Source organism: Diorhabda carinulata, chromosome 10 (assembly GCF_026250575.1).
Source record: "Diorhabda carinulata isolate Delta chromosome 10, icDioCari1.1, whole genome shotgun sequence".
In the NCBI taxonomy this organism is placed as follows: domain Eukaryota; kingdom Metazoa; phylum Arthropoda; class Insecta; order Coleoptera; family Chrysomelidae; genus Diorhabda; species Diorhabda carinulata.
The window spans coordinates 2,472,622-2,488,038 of NC_079469.1; the positions used below are offsets into that span (position 1 = coordinate 2,472,622).

The 15,417-nt window shown below is 29.9% G+C and overlaps 4 protein-coding genes across 4 annotated transcripts; 2 read left to right on the forward strand and 2 right to left on the reverse strand.

Annotated features, from left to right (window-relative positions):
* Nucleotides 1-835: 835 nt before the first annotated feature.
* Nucleotides 836-1,436, reverse strand: LOC130899031 (prefoldin subunit 6). Its single transcript, XM_057808697.1, has 2 exons — nt 1,289-1,436; nt 836-1,236 (listed from the first exon to the last, which is right to left on the reverse strand). Exons 1-2 carry the CDS (start codon nt 1,350-1,352, stop codon nt 920-922), a joined length of 381 nt encoding a protein of 126 aa, XP_057664680.1. The 5' UTR covers nt 1,353-1,436; the 3' UTR covers nt 836-919.
* Nucleotides 1,437-1,589: 153 nt separating this feature from the next.
* On the forward strand, nt 1,590-8,552 carry LOC130899032 (structural maintenance of chromosomes protein 4). Its single transcript, XM_057808698.1, has 19 exons — nt 1,590-2,019; nt 2,076-2,267; nt 2,322-2,498; nt 2,589-2,693; nt 2,746-2,933; nt 2,988-3,128; nt 3,494-3,683; nt 3,754-3,936; nt 3,987-4,349; nt 4,408-4,610; nt 5,094-5,514; nt 5,564-5,880; nt 5,945-6,123; nt 6,496-6,635; nt 6,699-6,863; nt 7,538-7,785; nt 7,846-8,029; nt 8,084-8,297; nt 8,361-8,552. The coding sequence occupies exons 1-19, from the start codon at nt 1,753-1,755 to the stop codon at nt 8,456-8,458; spliced, it is 3,975 nt and encodes a 1,324-aa protein (XP_057664681.1). The 5' UTR covers nt 1,590-1,752; the 3' UTR covers nt 8,459-8,552.
* Nucleotides 8,553-9,742: 1,190 nt separating this feature from the next.
* Nucleotides 9,743-14,640, forward strand: LOC130899033 (beta-parvin). Its single transcript, XM_057808699.1, has 7 exons — nt 9,743-10,115; nt 10,993-11,262; nt 11,576-11,773; nt 11,891-11,980; nt 12,041-12,312; nt 12,764-13,310; nt 13,378-14,640. Exons 1-7 carry the CDS (start codon nt 9,797-9,799, stop codon nt 13,452-13,454), a joined length of 1,773 nt encoding a protein of 590 aa, XP_057664682.1. The 5' UTR covers nt 9,743-9,796; the 3' UTR covers nt 13,455-14,640.
* LOC130899034 (uncharacterized) lies at nt 14,371-15,341 on the reverse strand. Its single transcript, XM_057808700.1, has 3 exons — nt 15,222-15,341; nt 15,052-15,173; nt 14,371-14,998 (listed from the first exon to the last, which is right to left on the reverse strand). The coding sequence occupies exons 1-3, from the start codon at nt 15,285-15,287 to the stop codon at nt 14,644-14,646; spliced, it is 543 nt and encodes a 180-aa protein (XP_057664683.1). The 5' UTR covers nt 15,288-15,341; the 3' UTR covers nt 14,371-14,643.
* Nucleotides 15,342-15,417: the final 76 nt, after the last annotated feature.

Genomic DNA, 15,417 nt, shown 5'->3' on the forward strand with positions numbered 1-15,417 from the left:
GGGGAAAAGACGGGAATTTCGCAGAATCGGAAAAAACCGGAAGTTCGGTTTCAGTAATTTGGAGTGTAGCAACAAGGCTTAGCAAGTATAGTTCAAACTCGTTTTGACTGATCTAGAAAATTGCATCTTCCAATTGAAACAACATATTGAAAGTTTCCTACAATATTGTTTATGATCTCATGCAATATCTTAGGATAAATTGAGTGCAATTTGTGGTTTGTTTTGACAAATGCTTGAATAAAGTTGAGCAAAAACAACAAATGGACATCTACTTTAGATATTGGGATACAAACAGAAATTAGGTTCAAGATCCGTATTTTTCTTCTTTTTATAACTCTCTTAGTTTTCGAGATATCAATTTACAACCAAACGTTAGTTAGAGATTCGCTTTATAAAACAGATTTTATCATTTCAAATTCAACACTATTCATTCAATTTAAGAAATAAAACGTTTTTTAATTTTTACATAATTTACCCAAAATGGGCAGTTATATCTGGCTTTCATAACTCTGTGATAAATATTACTTGATATATAATGAATACAGGAAAAGTTTAATGTTTTTTAGGAAGAATTGTCTAACACCGTTTATAAAATAAGAAAAAATTTGAAATTTACATCAATAATTAAATGTAGAAATATACTGTTTCGAGCTTATCAAGCAAGAAGCAGATTCTGGTGGGGTTAGGTTAGATTATTCGACTCTATATCTCGAAAACGAAACGAGATATCGACTTATTTTGGGTCGATCGATTTACCAAATGGCATAACCATATCAATCTAAATCTTTTTCCCTGTTTTCTCTTCTACTTGATATGGAATAACAATAAAACTAAATTCTGGATGAGAATTAATAAAAAAAATTTATTAAGCGTTCAGAATAACCATTTGAGATAAATAAACATGATTACAATATTAGAATTAAGCATGGAGAGCAGCTTTAACTTGAGCTTGTTGAAATTGATGCTGTAATTTCTGCAGAGCTTCTCTTTGAGTATCGTGCTTCTTATCGAGGGCGCTAATTAATTCGTCGATTCGTTTTATTTCTTTACTTATGTAATCCATTCTCTTGCTGACATTTTGCTTGGCTTCCACCAAATCAGTTTTTATTAAAACTGGTCCTACAGATTTATATACTTTGCCATCGCTTGGGAGTCGATCTAATTCTTGTTTTACTACATCGTTTTCGTTTAACTGGCCATCTAATTGCTGTCTTGTTTGGATTGTTTTTTGCAATTCTAAAAAGTGAGGTTATATCGATGTGTATAAAGAAATTAATTTCGTACATACCTTTTTGAGTTTTTTTGAAGTTATCTAATTCGTTTTGCAACTTTTTTTGAATTTCCTCACTCATTTTGTAGTTAATAAAGTAACAGATTTTTTATCAAAATAAATTCTGAATTAATATACTAAAATAGAAGAATTTCTTCTCCCTGACTTTGACGCTATAATTTCTATCGATTACAATAATTATCCATTCTATAACATCCTATTGTTTTATTTGCATTACATATTGTAAACGATAATTTTTGTAAACTACTGTAATAAACTAGATACAAAATACGAGTATACAGAATATATTTGTAAAAATGGATTTAAATATTGAGATGGTTAACTTCAAGTATATAGGTTATAAAAGAAGATTTATATATGATGTTTGACAGCAAGCTAAAAATTTAAAATCGCGACGGTTTTGTTTATAGTTTGAATATTTTTGTTATAAAAGTTTTTGAAGAGCTCTATAAATTATCCTTATGCCTTCGATTGTAATGACCGAAAAACAGAAACAAAAAAGAAAATCCATCGTACAAAAGAATTCCGTGGAGGAAGAACAGTCTGAAGATGAATTACATTTATCAGATGATGATGATGTTAATATAATAGACGGAATTCGTATCCCCCCTGCAACGAAACCGACTTGTTCTTTTGATCCAACTGGTCCTCGTTTAATCATAACTAAAATCACAAATAATTTTTTTAAAAGTTATGCAGAAGAACAAGTTTTGGGACCATTCCATAAAGTAACTAATATTATGTCACATAGGAGGAAATAATCTAGTGGTATTCTTTATTTTAGTGTTTCAATGCTATTATTGGACCCAATGGAAGTGGAAAAAGTAATGTTATTGATTCTATGTTATTTGTTTTTGGTTATAGAGCTACCAAAATTCGATCCAAGAAAGTGTCTGTATTGTTACATAATTCTGATAAGTACAGAAACGTTCAATCTTGTACAGTATCAGTACATTTTGCACAAATTATTGATAAGGTGTGTTAAGATAGATATTAGAAATTGTTTAACTTAAACTGTTCTACATTTTAGTCCGGAGATGACTACGACATAGTTCCAGGTAGTGAATTTGTAGTATCTCGTACAGCTAATAAAGACAATTCCTCGTATTACACATTAGATGGGAAGAAAGTACAGTTTAAAGAAGTCGGGAAGTTACTCAAAAGTCACGGCATTGATTTAGATCATAACAGATTTCTTATTCTTCAGGTAAGAGCTATTTTAATAAACTAAAGTTGTTTTTTGTCATCCAATACTTTCGAGTGATAGTGTATGTAGAAAATTCGTATAATTATTTAGGGGGAAGTAGAGCAAATTGCTATGATGAAGTGTAAGGCTGATAATGAACATGATTCGGGAATGTTGGAGTATTTGGAAGACATCATTGGAACAAATCGCTATAAAGTAAGAATTTCATCAAATTTGATTAGAAATTTGATCAAATTATTCTTTTTAGAAACCTCTCACTCAAGTACATGAGAGAGTAGAATACCTCACAGAACATAGAACTGAAAAATTGAACAGATTGAATTTGGTTCAAAGAGAAATGGAAGAGCTGAAAGAACCTATGGAGGAAGCCGTTGGATTTTTGAAAACTGAAAATAAAGTAGTGACAAGCAAAAATTTTCTTTTCCAAAAAAATATGTAAGTAATAATTTACTGAATTGTTTGTAACTTAATAGTAATATCTCTATGTAGATACTCGTTTCAAAAGAAGTTGGAGAAGTATGACGAAGAGAAGAAAACTATTTTGGAGGAGCAACAAGATTATGAAGAAAATTTGAAAAAGCTAAATGAAGAAAAAGCCGAAAAGGAGAAGATTTTGAAGAAGAAAGCATCGTAAGCATTGCATTTTTACTAAATTATAACATTCAAAGTTAAATTGGCTGATTTTTATCATAAATTATCAAAATTGTAATAGTTTACTTAAAATACAAGGTGTATTGGAGAATATGGTGAATTATTTAATTAAAAAGGTGACATAAACTTTGAATTAATCTTTTCTGTTTGCTATCAATGTTTTTATCCCAATATCAAATCATTACAATGTCAAAAATGATGTTAAAATCTTGTCCTTTCACTACTTTTCATGTCTTCTCAAATTCAATACTCTTGTTGAGTAAGAAAGAAACTAATGTTCAATTGATTTTCTTTGCGAATAATTGATAAAGTTTCTCTCAAATAGATAAAAATGCAATTTTTAGAACCTACGAGCACCTCAGAAAGCGGAAAGAAGATTTAACAGAAGCATTTAATAAGGCAAATAATAAAGATGTGCAGTTACAGGAGACTATGATGCAAACGAATAACACCAGAAAGAAAACAAAGGAGCTGCTAATTGAAGAAAAGAAGAAGTTGGAAAAATTACAGAAAGTTCCTGAAGAAAGTGAAAAGGTAATTGAAATCATCACGAAAAGTTTAAGAAAAATTAAAAAGTTTTTTGTGAAACATATATTTTTAAAAGGGCATAGAAGAGTGTGAAAGAAAAATTGAAGAAGTTACAGTTAAAAAGGAAAAGTACGAAGAAGAAAAAACGAAACTTTTATCAACATTAAGGACGCAAACTGTGGCTCTTCAAGAGAAAAAAGATGTTCTTCAAAATGAATTGATTGGATTGAAGAAATCCGTCGATGAAACCAAATCTTCAGTAAGTAATTAATATATTTTATTAATTTATTCTACTAATTGCATTTTTAGTATGTATTAGCTGAATCTGAATTGAAAATATATGTGAGTAGCGAAGAAAATGAAAAAGACAAATTGGAAAATTTAATAAAAGAATATGAAACATCCCAAGCAACCATCGAAGAAAGAACAAAACAAATTGGTTTATTAAAAAAGAAAATACCAGCTACAGAAAAATCTCTCAACGATGCTTCCTCAGAATTGAATGTTTTAAGATACCAAGAATCTCAATTAATCTCTAACATAAGAAGTAACAGGGCTCAAGTTGAGGAAAAGAGAAGTTCAATGCAAGCTTCTAAATCCAGAGGAAAAGTTTTGGACAGTTTAATGGCACAAAAACGTGATGGAAATTGCCCTGGATTGTATGGAAGATTGGTAAGTTATAAATTATATCAGAACTATAATCTATAATTTGAAATTATTCATTATTTAGGGAGATTTGGGAGCTATAGATCAAAAATATGATGTTGCCATATCGACAGCTTGTGGACCACTAGATAATATCGTCGTTGATAATGTTGGAACTGCACAGTGGTGCATAGAATTTTTAAAAAAGTACGACTTAGGTAGAGCGACTTTCATAGCTTTGGACAAACAAGAGCATTTGAGACAGTACACAACAAGTAAAATCAAAACGTAAGTAAAAATAACAAATGAACTACTCATTTTGAGACCCTCTACAAGAATTGAAATGTTAGTAATAATTATAGAGTAGAATTGAACTACTAATTTGAAACTGTATTATAATAAGGACAATTAAAATGTGAATAATAATTCTACAGTATGAATGAACTACTAATTTGAGACTTTATACAACCAAAAACAGTTAAAACGTGATTAATAATCAGAAAGTACAAATGAACTACCAATTTGATAATTTATACAACAAGCATTTTGGAAATATGCATAATAATTATATAGTACAAATGCACTACTCTTGTTTAATAGGTGTTTACATATATTTCCATTGTACATTTGAACTACTACACACTTCTTTACTCGCCTTTACTCTTTTTATTATCAAACAATATTTTCGTTATGTAACTATGGAAAATATAATTTTTTGCTGAATTTAGTGGATATTTAGAAGTCAAAATGTTTTTGAAATTTTTTTTTTAGACCTGAAAATGTACATCGTCTTTACGATCTTATACAAGTGCAAGATGAAGACGTCAGAACAGCTTTCTATTATGCTTTACGTGACACTTTGGTAGCAGATGATTTAGAACAAGCCACTAGAATAGCTTACGGCCAACAGCGCTTTAGGGTTGTTACTCTGAAAGGAGATCTCATTGAAATGACAGGTACAATGAGCGGTGGTGGTAAACAAGTAAGTAGAGGACGGATGGGGCAATCAGTTCGGGTATCCAATGTAAATCCAAGGGAAATACAGAGTTTGGAAGAAGACTTAGAACAAATGGAACAAAAAGTGAGAGAACTGAGGCAGAAACAAGCTTCACTCGAAAGTCAAATCAACACGTTACAACCTGAGTTGAGGCAAATGAAATATGATTTAGAGAAATTTTCAATGGAATTAAAGGTATAGTATATCTAAAGTCAATTTAAATAATTATTTTTAATTTGTGTAGGGGTTGCAACAACAACAACCGATATTGGAGAAACAAATAAAAGAGCAAAAAACTAAATCCAAAATGACGAAAGCAAATCCAGCTCAAGTGAGAAAGTTAACGAAAGTAATGGAAGAGAAAAAAGAATTGTATGACGCAGCCGCCGAAAGGGCGGGTGTAATTCAAAGCCAAGTCGATAAAATCAACGCCGAAATCGAAGAAAAAACTTCAGGAAAAATGAAATTAGTTGATAAGAATCTTAACGAGGCCATTAAAGTCATAGATAAATGTAAAGCTGAGATTACCAGATTAATGGTAGCTGTAACAACCTCTGAAAGGTATGTTTATACATATTAACATAAAATTGGGGTGAAATTTTTTTTTGTTTTTATTAAAAATTAGAAATACCAAGAAATCCCAGCAAAAAATCAAAACTATGGAAGAAGATATCGTGAATATGGAAAATAGACTTAGACAAATGAAAACGGAAAGAACAGAAATAGAGGAAGACGCTGCAAAATTGCTAGAGTGTATTAAAGAAATTACCACACAACTAGCGGAAGGAGAAGAATCATTTGCAGGTACATTATTTTACAGCCCTAACCTACTAACTTCAATTCTATCAGAAATAATTCTAATGATGACAATATTTTTCTAAACAATAATCAGTTTTTCAAAAACTAAACCTTTTCAAGCTAGTACTTCAAATCTTCATGCTAATTTTTGAAAAATTATGATCAAATTTCTATTTTCCATTACATATCTAAAGAAAGAAGTGGCTAATTTAGTCAAACAAGGCAACAAACTGTTCTGTAGACATAAATGCATATATTTTTGTTTTTTTATCCTCCATTGACCAATATTTTCAAAAACTGAACCTTCTCAAGCTAGTACTTCAAATCTTGATGCTTGTTTTTGAAAAATTATGATCAAATTTCAATTTTCCATTACAGACCTAAAGAAAGAAGTGGCTAATTTAATTAAACAAGAAAATAAATTGAAGTCTGAGAAAGTAGATATTGACCAAAAGCTAAAAACAGTAAATGGTAAAATAAATGAGTGTAAAAGTGCCATACATCAACTGGAAGTCAAGGTAAAACTTGATATTTATACATTTCTTCCACAAAGTCATTTTATTTAATGTCTTTTGTTGTAGATATCTCATTTGAAACTTCAAGACATTCCCAACGAATCAACTGTTGATCTTGAGAAATATACTCATGAAGAATTGTTGGAGAAAGACGCAAAAGAAGTAGAAAAGGAATTGGAAGCTGCGGAAACACACTTGAGAGTAGCAAAACCAAATCTCAATGCAATTGAAGTAAGTTTTTATGTGTATCTGTGACTAGGTAAATCAAACTACAAAATTTTTGAAAAAAAAAATCGACATGCCTCTTGTACTTTGTTATTTCGTTTATCCTACCATTTTCTTATTCTAGTCTGTATTAACTTTGTATTTAGTGAGTAATAATTATAGAGTACAAATGAACTACTACTTTGTTATCTCATTTATTTCTCTATTTTCTTCTTCTAGTATATATTAACTTTGTATTTGAACCGAAAAGGCAGTATTAAATATGATTTATGAGAGATTAAAGTTGAAATTCTTTCTTATTTTCACTTTTAGTCGAAACTTTTCGAAAAAAATATCCTCTTGTACTTTGTCATTTCATTTATTCCACCATTTTCTTATTCTAATCTGTATTAACATTGTATTTAGTGAGTAATAATTATAGAGTACAAATGAACTACTACTTTGTTATCTCATTTATTCTTCCATCTTCTTCTTCTAGTATATATTTTAAATTTGTATTTAGTTCCAACAGGCACTTAATTTCTTCAGAAATGAATAAATACATCAACTAATCTTCAAATAACACGTGTTTGAGTAAGAAATTGTTTCAATAATCATTTCTAAAACCTACTTAAGTGTAAAATGAATAATATTATAAAACCTCATGTACATAATTGTTGCTTTTTTATTAAATAATTTAGGAATACAGAAATAAACAAATGGTGTATATTGAACGATCAAAAGAATTAGAAGAAATCAGTATGAAGCGAATGGAAATGAGAAAACTATTTGATAATTTGAAAAGTAGACGTCGCGAAGAATTCATAATCGGTTACAACATCATCAAATTAAAATTGAAGGAGATGTACCAGATGATTACATTAGGGGGAGATGCCGATTTCGAATTGGTCGATACTTATGATCCTTTCTCCGAAGGTATACAATTCAAGTAAGTATTTAAAAATGTCATTTTTATAATTTTTTTTTCTAAATTTCAATTATTCATCAGCGTGAGACCGCCTAAGAAATCGTGGAAGAAAATTTCGAATTTATCTGGTGGTGAAAAGACTCTATCATCTCTGGCACTTGTATTCGCTTTGCATTACTACAAACCTTCTCCGTTGTACGTCATGGACGAAATTGATGCGGCGTTGGATTTTAAAAATGTCTCTATAGTTGGAAACTACATCAAAGTAAACAATTTTAATTAATTCAATTATATTTATCTACTGATGTTAATATTTCAGCAAAGAACCAAGAACGCTCAATTTATTATAATATCCCTTCGATCTAATATGTTCGAATTGTGTGACAACCTTGTAGGAATTTATAAAACTTTCGATTGCACCAAATCAATAACAATCGATCCCAGAATACATGATCACAGAGAAGTACCCAGCGATAAGATATTGGTCATGTCAGAGGACAAACAAACTACTGATTTCTTTAACAAAGAACAAGGTAATTACTTGAAAAAAAATTTTAGAATTATAAATCTATTGTATATATAATTATATATTATAGAAATTACAGACGAAAATGGAGGAAATGTTGAAAACATTCCAGTGGAAGATTCTGATATGTCCGAAGATGGACCAAGTACTTCAAAAGAAATTGATTAAAAATTTTATATTTTTATTACAGAAATAGCTCTAATATTTAAAAAATATTGTTAATAATTAAATAGGAAGTGAATTAAAATTTTTTCAAACAAAACACAATATTATTACAAACCTTTAAAACCAACACAATATGCAAGTTTTTCTGCACTCCAATTTAACCACTTACAGGGTACATTGTGCCTCTTATTAAAACTATATTCATCACGGTTCCAAAGGAAGATACATGCTTATTCCCATAAGTTTCCCATTGAAAATATTTTCTGTAATGACAAAGTTGACCGAAATTTTCTTTTCTGTCCTACAGAACCTACTTTCTTCATTTTCAGCTCAATATAGGTGATTCCTGAGATGGTAATGTCCTGTAATTAACTCAATGAGAATATGTAAGTAACCATATATTTCTGTAATCTTGTTGTCCACGGTTATTTATTGATATTTAACTAACAATCACCATGTTTCAATAATTCAGAAAGCTATAACATTACTTTTTACATCCCCAATTCCCTACTTTCTCTTCTCATAGTTAAATCTTTCATTCCTCTTTGTGTTTATCCTCTAATTCAGTTGGTTACTACTTCCTTTAGGGTATATACTCTACCAGAGCTGTATTTATCACTGGATAAGCTACAGCTTTACCTCCAGTTCCAATACACTCATATCTGGAATGGTATCAATGAGAATAAATTCACATTTCCATAAGTTAAGAGTGTAAACTATTTTTTGGAATGTAAAAGTACCAGAGTTCCTTTTACCTTCCTACAAAACCTGCTTCCGTCATTTCCAGCTCAATCTACTCTTATTAAGTGTTTCCTAAAGTGGTAGTACCCTAAAATAAACCCAATGGGGCAGTGTACCTTATTTTAAGCAGATATTTCTGGAATCTTGTTGCCCAATGTTTTTTATAGATATTTAACTAACAAGCACCATTTTCTTATAAGCTATAACATTACGTTTTACAGCCCCAATTTACTACTTCACCTCCTCCTAGTTCAATCTTTCTTTCCTCTTTGTGTTTATCTTCTAACTCAGTTAATGACTACTTTTTTATTTTGTTTTCTGTAAGATTTGATGGTAATACAAGAAACAATTAAAGGAATTTTTTATTTCTGTATAAACATAAATAAGAGTACTATTTATCGACCTGCTCTCCTGGCTAATAATCTTTAAATCGTGATATATGGAACTCACCTATGTTTACTTTCTAAATATTAGAAAAAGATAATGTTTTCACTGTGGTTTTACTGTTATCAAACGGATGTACGCTTCCTGAATGTTTACCTCAACATAAATCATAAAACAACATATCATAAAGTAACATTCAGTTTTGATTAACGTAAAATGGATGAACAAGACCAAATCCAAAAACCGACTAGTGAAATTTTATTCAAAAAGTGCTCCATTGAACTTTCGCCTCCTCATTATCGAAAGGAAGAGGAATTTTTCAATAAAACGAACAATGATGAACCGAAAATCGTTGATTTTAAGAAAAAAGACCACAGTAGTTCAAATAAACCGACTATTACACCAAAACCGAAAATGACACCGCCCGATCTCAGGAAAATGAATATAATGAACGAAGGAAGCAACGGAGGCGCAAATAAAAACATAAAGGAGATGAATAATCACTTTATAGATCAACTGAATAAGAAATTAGAAGGTTAGAATTTTAATTTAATAAAGCTGGACATTATTTTATTAACAATCAGATGGCGTTTATTTATAGGTTATATTTACAAAGTTTGAATGTTTTATTAATAGAGTAAGTGGAATCGTACTGTTACTCTTTCTCATTCTAATAGCAGTTCATGCCAACTTTACAAACTCTCAAAAATATTAACTCTATGGTTTTAGTAACAGTAACATATCTCTATGGCTTTATAGCTTTGTTCGCAGGTTTGATTCCAAACTAATTCGAAGATTAGTTCATGCATAATGCCAAAAAATATAGTGTATTAAGTAACTTTTTATTCACTTGTTTCACTGTTAATATTAAAGATAGAGAGAGTGAGTTATAGGAGTTTATTCAAATCTAACTGTGGTATACCGATATTCTTTCTTTCTCTATTTCTATTTTGATTAGTTCACCATAATGTTGAAATTTTGTGTGGTGAGAAAAGCAAAGGAAGAGAATAACAAGTTTTGGTTTTAATAGGTCATTTCGGTATGACATCACAACCAGCCGCCATATTGAGGTATATTGAAATTGAAATTATTATTAGTAGTAGGTTTTTATTTTTATGGTCAATGATGTTCATTTAAATTTAAAAAGAAGCTCGAAATAATCAAATATCTATACAAAAGTGAAAAAAATCTTTGTCTACCACCACAATATGGCCGACTTTTCTAATATAACTATAACGATGCTCTTTCTTTCTCATTCAATAGTATAATTACACTTATATCTATCTCTATCTTTAATATTAACTCTATGTAGTACGAACCGGATCAGAATACGTTAAATATGATGACGTCATTGGTAGTATTTAATAACCTCTATAATGTGCCCAAATAACGTGACAATATACATTCCACAGGAATGACCAGGGAAAGTTTGGATACATATAAAAATCAGGAAGTAGAAAAGGATAATCCGATAAAAAGTAACGATGACAATAAACTTGTGAAAGAAGATTTCAAAAATGAATTGACTAAAAAATTGAACGTTGGGTTTAATGAAGCCGTTCAACTTCATTCTCCCCCAAGTAACAAACATCAATTGGAGCAACAAATCGAGATTGGTACTAATAAAAACGAGATTATAGAAGAAAAAATTAACCTAGAACAATCAGTTGGTTTGTTAAAAGGTGAATTCACTCTGAATCAAGGTCGATTCACTAACTTGACTTTCCGTTTGCTGTTAAAAATTAAAAACATCATTCATAGTTGCCATTTGAAGTCGCCATCTGCGTTGGTGACAACATAAACTAATTTTATCTAAGAGCCAATCACATCAAACCAACAATATCACGAAAACAGAAATCAATACACATCAAAAAGAATAACGTAGAGTGTAGAATTTGCGTCACCAACGGCAAACGGAAAATCAAATTTATGAATAGGCCTAAAAACTTTGATTTATATTAACGTTAGCGGCAACGTAGGTATAACTATTTTCAGCTTTACACATAAATAAAGATAAACATAGTGACGAAGAGAGACATGTCGATAATACAGTGGGTGGGGTTAGCAAGAAGAAAGAAGACATGGCGACATTACGTCCAAAATCTCCACGTCCTGTCCCTTTGAAAGGCGAAAAAGAAGAAACAATTTGGGATAAAATTGGTACATTAGGACGTAAAAAACGAATTAAGGAAGGTAAGTTTTGTGGGTCTGATTGTTTGATAAACTTAACACATTTCCATATATGGTTGTGATTGTTGACATTTGTATAAACCAGTACAAGGTGAATTCAATAAATTTATTATTTCGTAGTTCAAGAAGTACAAGCAGAAGGAAAATATGCTATCGATTCGCCTGGATGTCCTACGGCTCCCGTTATACCACCCGAAGATTACAATCTTGGTAAGCTTATTTATTTCTATTATAATTATATTATTATAAATTTTATTTTTGGTGTTTTAGAAGATAACGAAGAAAGATGTATGATAGCTCAACGAGCTTACGACGATCCTAAATTTTACGAATTACTTAACGTTTTGAAAGAATGGATAAACGACGAACTTGCTTCTCAAAGGATAATTGTTCAGGATTTATCAGAGGATCTATACGATGGTCAAGTGTTGCAAAAGCTTCTTGAAAAACTTACGGGAGATAAATTCGATGTTCCCGAAGTGACTCAATCGGAGGAAGGACAGAAACAGAAATTAATGGTCGTCCTTGACCATTTTAATAAAGTAAGTCACATAACATCAATAAAATAGCTATAAATTTGTTTATTTTATGATTTGGACCTTGTTTATTAAATCAGATCAGATTTCATCATCTAATTATCATAAATTGATTAAATATTGTTATAACAAATATTTTAGAATATATCTGAGGCTTCTGAGAATGTTTTTGACCATTTTAATTAAGAAAGTGACATTACGTCAATAAAATTGCTATAAATTCTGAAAAAGTTTTGACCATTTTAATGAAGAAAGTGACATTATTTCAATGAAATTGTTATAACTTTCTTTTTTTTTGTTAATTTGTACGATATCTATTAAATCATATCAGGTTTCTTTATCTAATCATCATAAATTGATAAAACATTGCCATAACAAATATTTTAAAATACTTCTCAGGCTTCTAGGCAATTGCTTATATCTCACTAATATTGCATAGTTTTACTGATTTTTATAGGTATTGGGCATTCAAAAATTATCTCACAATAAATGGAATGTAGAATCAATTCATTCTAAAAATATAGTTGCTATAACTCATCTACTGGTAGCTCTAGCAAGGCACTTTAGACCTCCTGTGAGGTTACCAGAACATGTTTCAGTTGAAGTCGTAGTAGTTCAAAAGGCAAACGGGAGATTGATACACAAAACAGTTAGAGAAAGTTTAACAAAAGCTTACGATGATGTCGGAATGAGATGTGAGAGGGATGCTTTTGATACATTATTTGATCATGCTCCTGATAAACTCCAAGTTGTCAAAAAGTCGTTAGTAACGTTTGTAAACAAACATTTAAACAAGATGAATTTTGAGGTAACAGAAATTGAAAGTCAGTTCCACGATGGTGTTTATTTGATAATGTTAATGGGTCTATTAGAAGGGTTTTTTGTTCCCCATTATAGCTTTCATTTAACCCCGCACGAATTCGATCAGAAAGTACATAATGTTAATTTTGCTTTTGAGCTTATGGAGGAAGTTGGTTTACAGAAACCAAAAGCAAGACCTGAAGGTGAGATTTGACTTTAAATGCCATTTAAAAATATCATTTTGTTAACTATGTTTATTTTTTTTCCTAGATGTTGTTAATATGGATTTGAAATCGACTCTAAGAGTGTTGTACAACTTATTTTTGCGTTACAGAACAATAATATGAAAAGAAGTGCCTTAATCTGCCTATTAGAAACTAATATTGACTCTAATGTAAATAACATTTGTTAAATAGTGAAAATATTTAATTAACGAAATGTTTTATAAATTATTAATCAAATTACAGAAGTTATTAACTTATTTAACTTGAAATTTGAATCTCTTGAATATATTTTTGACATATTTTAATATTTATTACTGCCAAAGTCATGAAACATATAAAACAAGTAACTACAACAGTAAAATCATATTGGGAAACATATTTCTTCTTTTCTAGAACTAGTTATGCAATTTCGAGTGTCGAAAGTATTGAGATTTTAGTTTTCACTCTCCTTTTTAGCTATTTTCTCCACTACTCTCCTTTGCTACTTCATTTGTTTGTCGTATTTTATTTCCCTTTCCTCTTCTACTTATTCTATCTAAGTTTTCTTATTTTTCTGTTACTTTTCTAATCAAGTTTTATGATGTTTTTCTCCTCATGTGTCCGTACCAGTTCAAACATTATTTTGTTTCCTAGATGTGGTTAATATGGGTTTGAAATAGACTCAAAAGGATAAAATGGAAAAAAGTGCCTTAATCTCTTCCATTTTTCATACTTCATTCGTCATATTTTTTCCTTTTTCTTCCTCCCTTCTTGAGCTACTTGTTATAGCAAAGTTTACCTGGGTCTTAATATCCTTCATTCTTTTTACAGCAGAGGTATATAGATTCATGCAAATCGTTTTGACTTTAGTCCTTTAGAAGTTTTGCCACTTTTTTGACTACAGTAGCAGAACGATTTAAAACCAGCAGATATAAATGAATATTGAATACCCATTATAAAAATTCCTATTTCCATTTATTGAGACTAAAATCAATCAGTGATGCCTTTTCTTATTCAAGCCGAGTTTTCCTGGATCTTCCTTTCCTTTTTCTCTTATCTCTTTTTGCTTCTTTAATTTTTCTTATAAGCCTGGTGTTCTCTATGTGTCTATACCAGTTTAAGCATTATTTTAATTCCTATATGAGCTTTCCTATAACTATCTTCTTTCTTATCTTGTCCTTCCTCATTATTTTCCTTAGTTGCTTAATTTCTGCTGCTAACCTAACCCAGGAAAACGTACTTAACATTTTGAAAATAATGAAAATGTAATTGTTTTTTATTCATTTAAATAAAATGTATTTTGTATATTAATAAACGTATTATAATAAAAGTACTACTTGTTTTTGTAATAATTGATAATTGCATCTAATACCACAGCCTCCTCGGTTACATCATGAATCAAATTTGGAAAATACAAATCATATAATACCTTAATCCTATTTTTATACTCTTCTGGAGTACTTTTAGTAGCAAGAATTACATAAACTGATTTGTTATTTTTCTTTGTACAAACTGCTGCACTGTCCAATACTATACTGGAAATGAGTCCGGTTAATGTTGGGTCATAATTTGTTCCGTACAAATTTGTATAAATATCAAATCCAGCTAAAATAATTACTGTAGGAGACTTGTGCCACATGTGGATAGCATTTAAATGATTTATTAGGTCTTTATAGTTTTTCAAGTATCTAAAAATTAATTATTTATCATTTAATTTCAAAATTTGAACAAAAATACTTACATAAATATGATTAATTGTAAAATTTCTTTATCTGGAGGTGAGATATTTTCTGGGATTTTATCAATAACTTTGGGAGATATAAACCATACATTTAATCCTAATTCTGCAAAATAAATCGCTGTCTAAAAATTATGTTTTAAATCTATTTAGTATTAGTTATACAAACTCACTTTAAACAAAATATAATTGCTATTATCGTTTAACAATAACGTAGGATGTATCCCCTTTGGAATCATTTTCCTATATTAAATAATTCTAGTAAATCATAAACTAATATAGGTTATGTTTTCTATTTCATCTGTCCATATTTATTTTCTATCTCTATTATATCCGTAGTAAATTTATGTACCTATCTTTATCACTTTT

Bases quoted from the DNA above. Each gene is read 5' to 3' on its own strand.
- LOC130899034 (XM_057808700.1), bottom strand. From the start codon at position 15,287: ATGATTCCAAAGGGGATACATCCTACGTTATTGTTAAACGATAATAGC. The intron at 15,174-15,221 runs GTGAGTTTGTAT...CATAATTTTTAG, and splicing joins GCAATTATATTTTGTTTAAA to ACAGCGATTTATTTTGCAGA. The intron at 14,999-15,051 runs GTAAGTATTTTT...ATTAATTTTTAG, and splicing joins TTACAATTAATCATATTTAT to ATACTTGAAAAACTATAAAG.
- LOC130899032 (XM_057808698.1), top strand. From the start codon at position 1,753: ATGCCTTCGATTGTAATGACCGAAAAACAGAAACAAAAAAGAAAATCC. The intron at 5,515-5,563 runs GTATAGTATATC...TAATTTGTGTAG, and splicing joins AATTTTCAATGGAATTAAAG to GGGTTGCAACAACAACAACC. The intron at 6,636-6,698 runs GTAAAACTTGAT...CTTTTGTTGTAG, and splicing joins TACATCAACTGGAAGTCAAG to ATATCTCATTTGAAACTTCA.
- LOC130899033 (XM_057808699.1), top strand. From the start codon at position 9,797: ATGGATGAACAAGACCAAATCCAAAAACCGACTAGTGAAATTTTATTC. The intron at 10,116-10,992 runs GTTAGAATTTTA...TACATTCCACAG, and splicing joins ACTGAATAAGAAATTAGAAG to GAATGACCAGGGAAAGTTTG. The intron at 11,263-11,575 runs GTGAATTCACTC...AACTATTTTCAG, and splicing joins ATCAGTTGGTTTGTTAAAAG to CTTTACACATAAATAAAGAT.
- LOC130899031 (XM_057808697.1), bottom strand. From the start codon at position 1,352: ATGAGTGAGGAAATTCAAAAAAAGTTGCAAAACGAATTAGATAACTTC. The intron at 1,237-1,288 runs GTATGTACGAAA...CTCACTTTTTAG, and splicing joins CTTCAAAAAAACTCAAAAAG to AATTGCAAAAAACAATCCAA.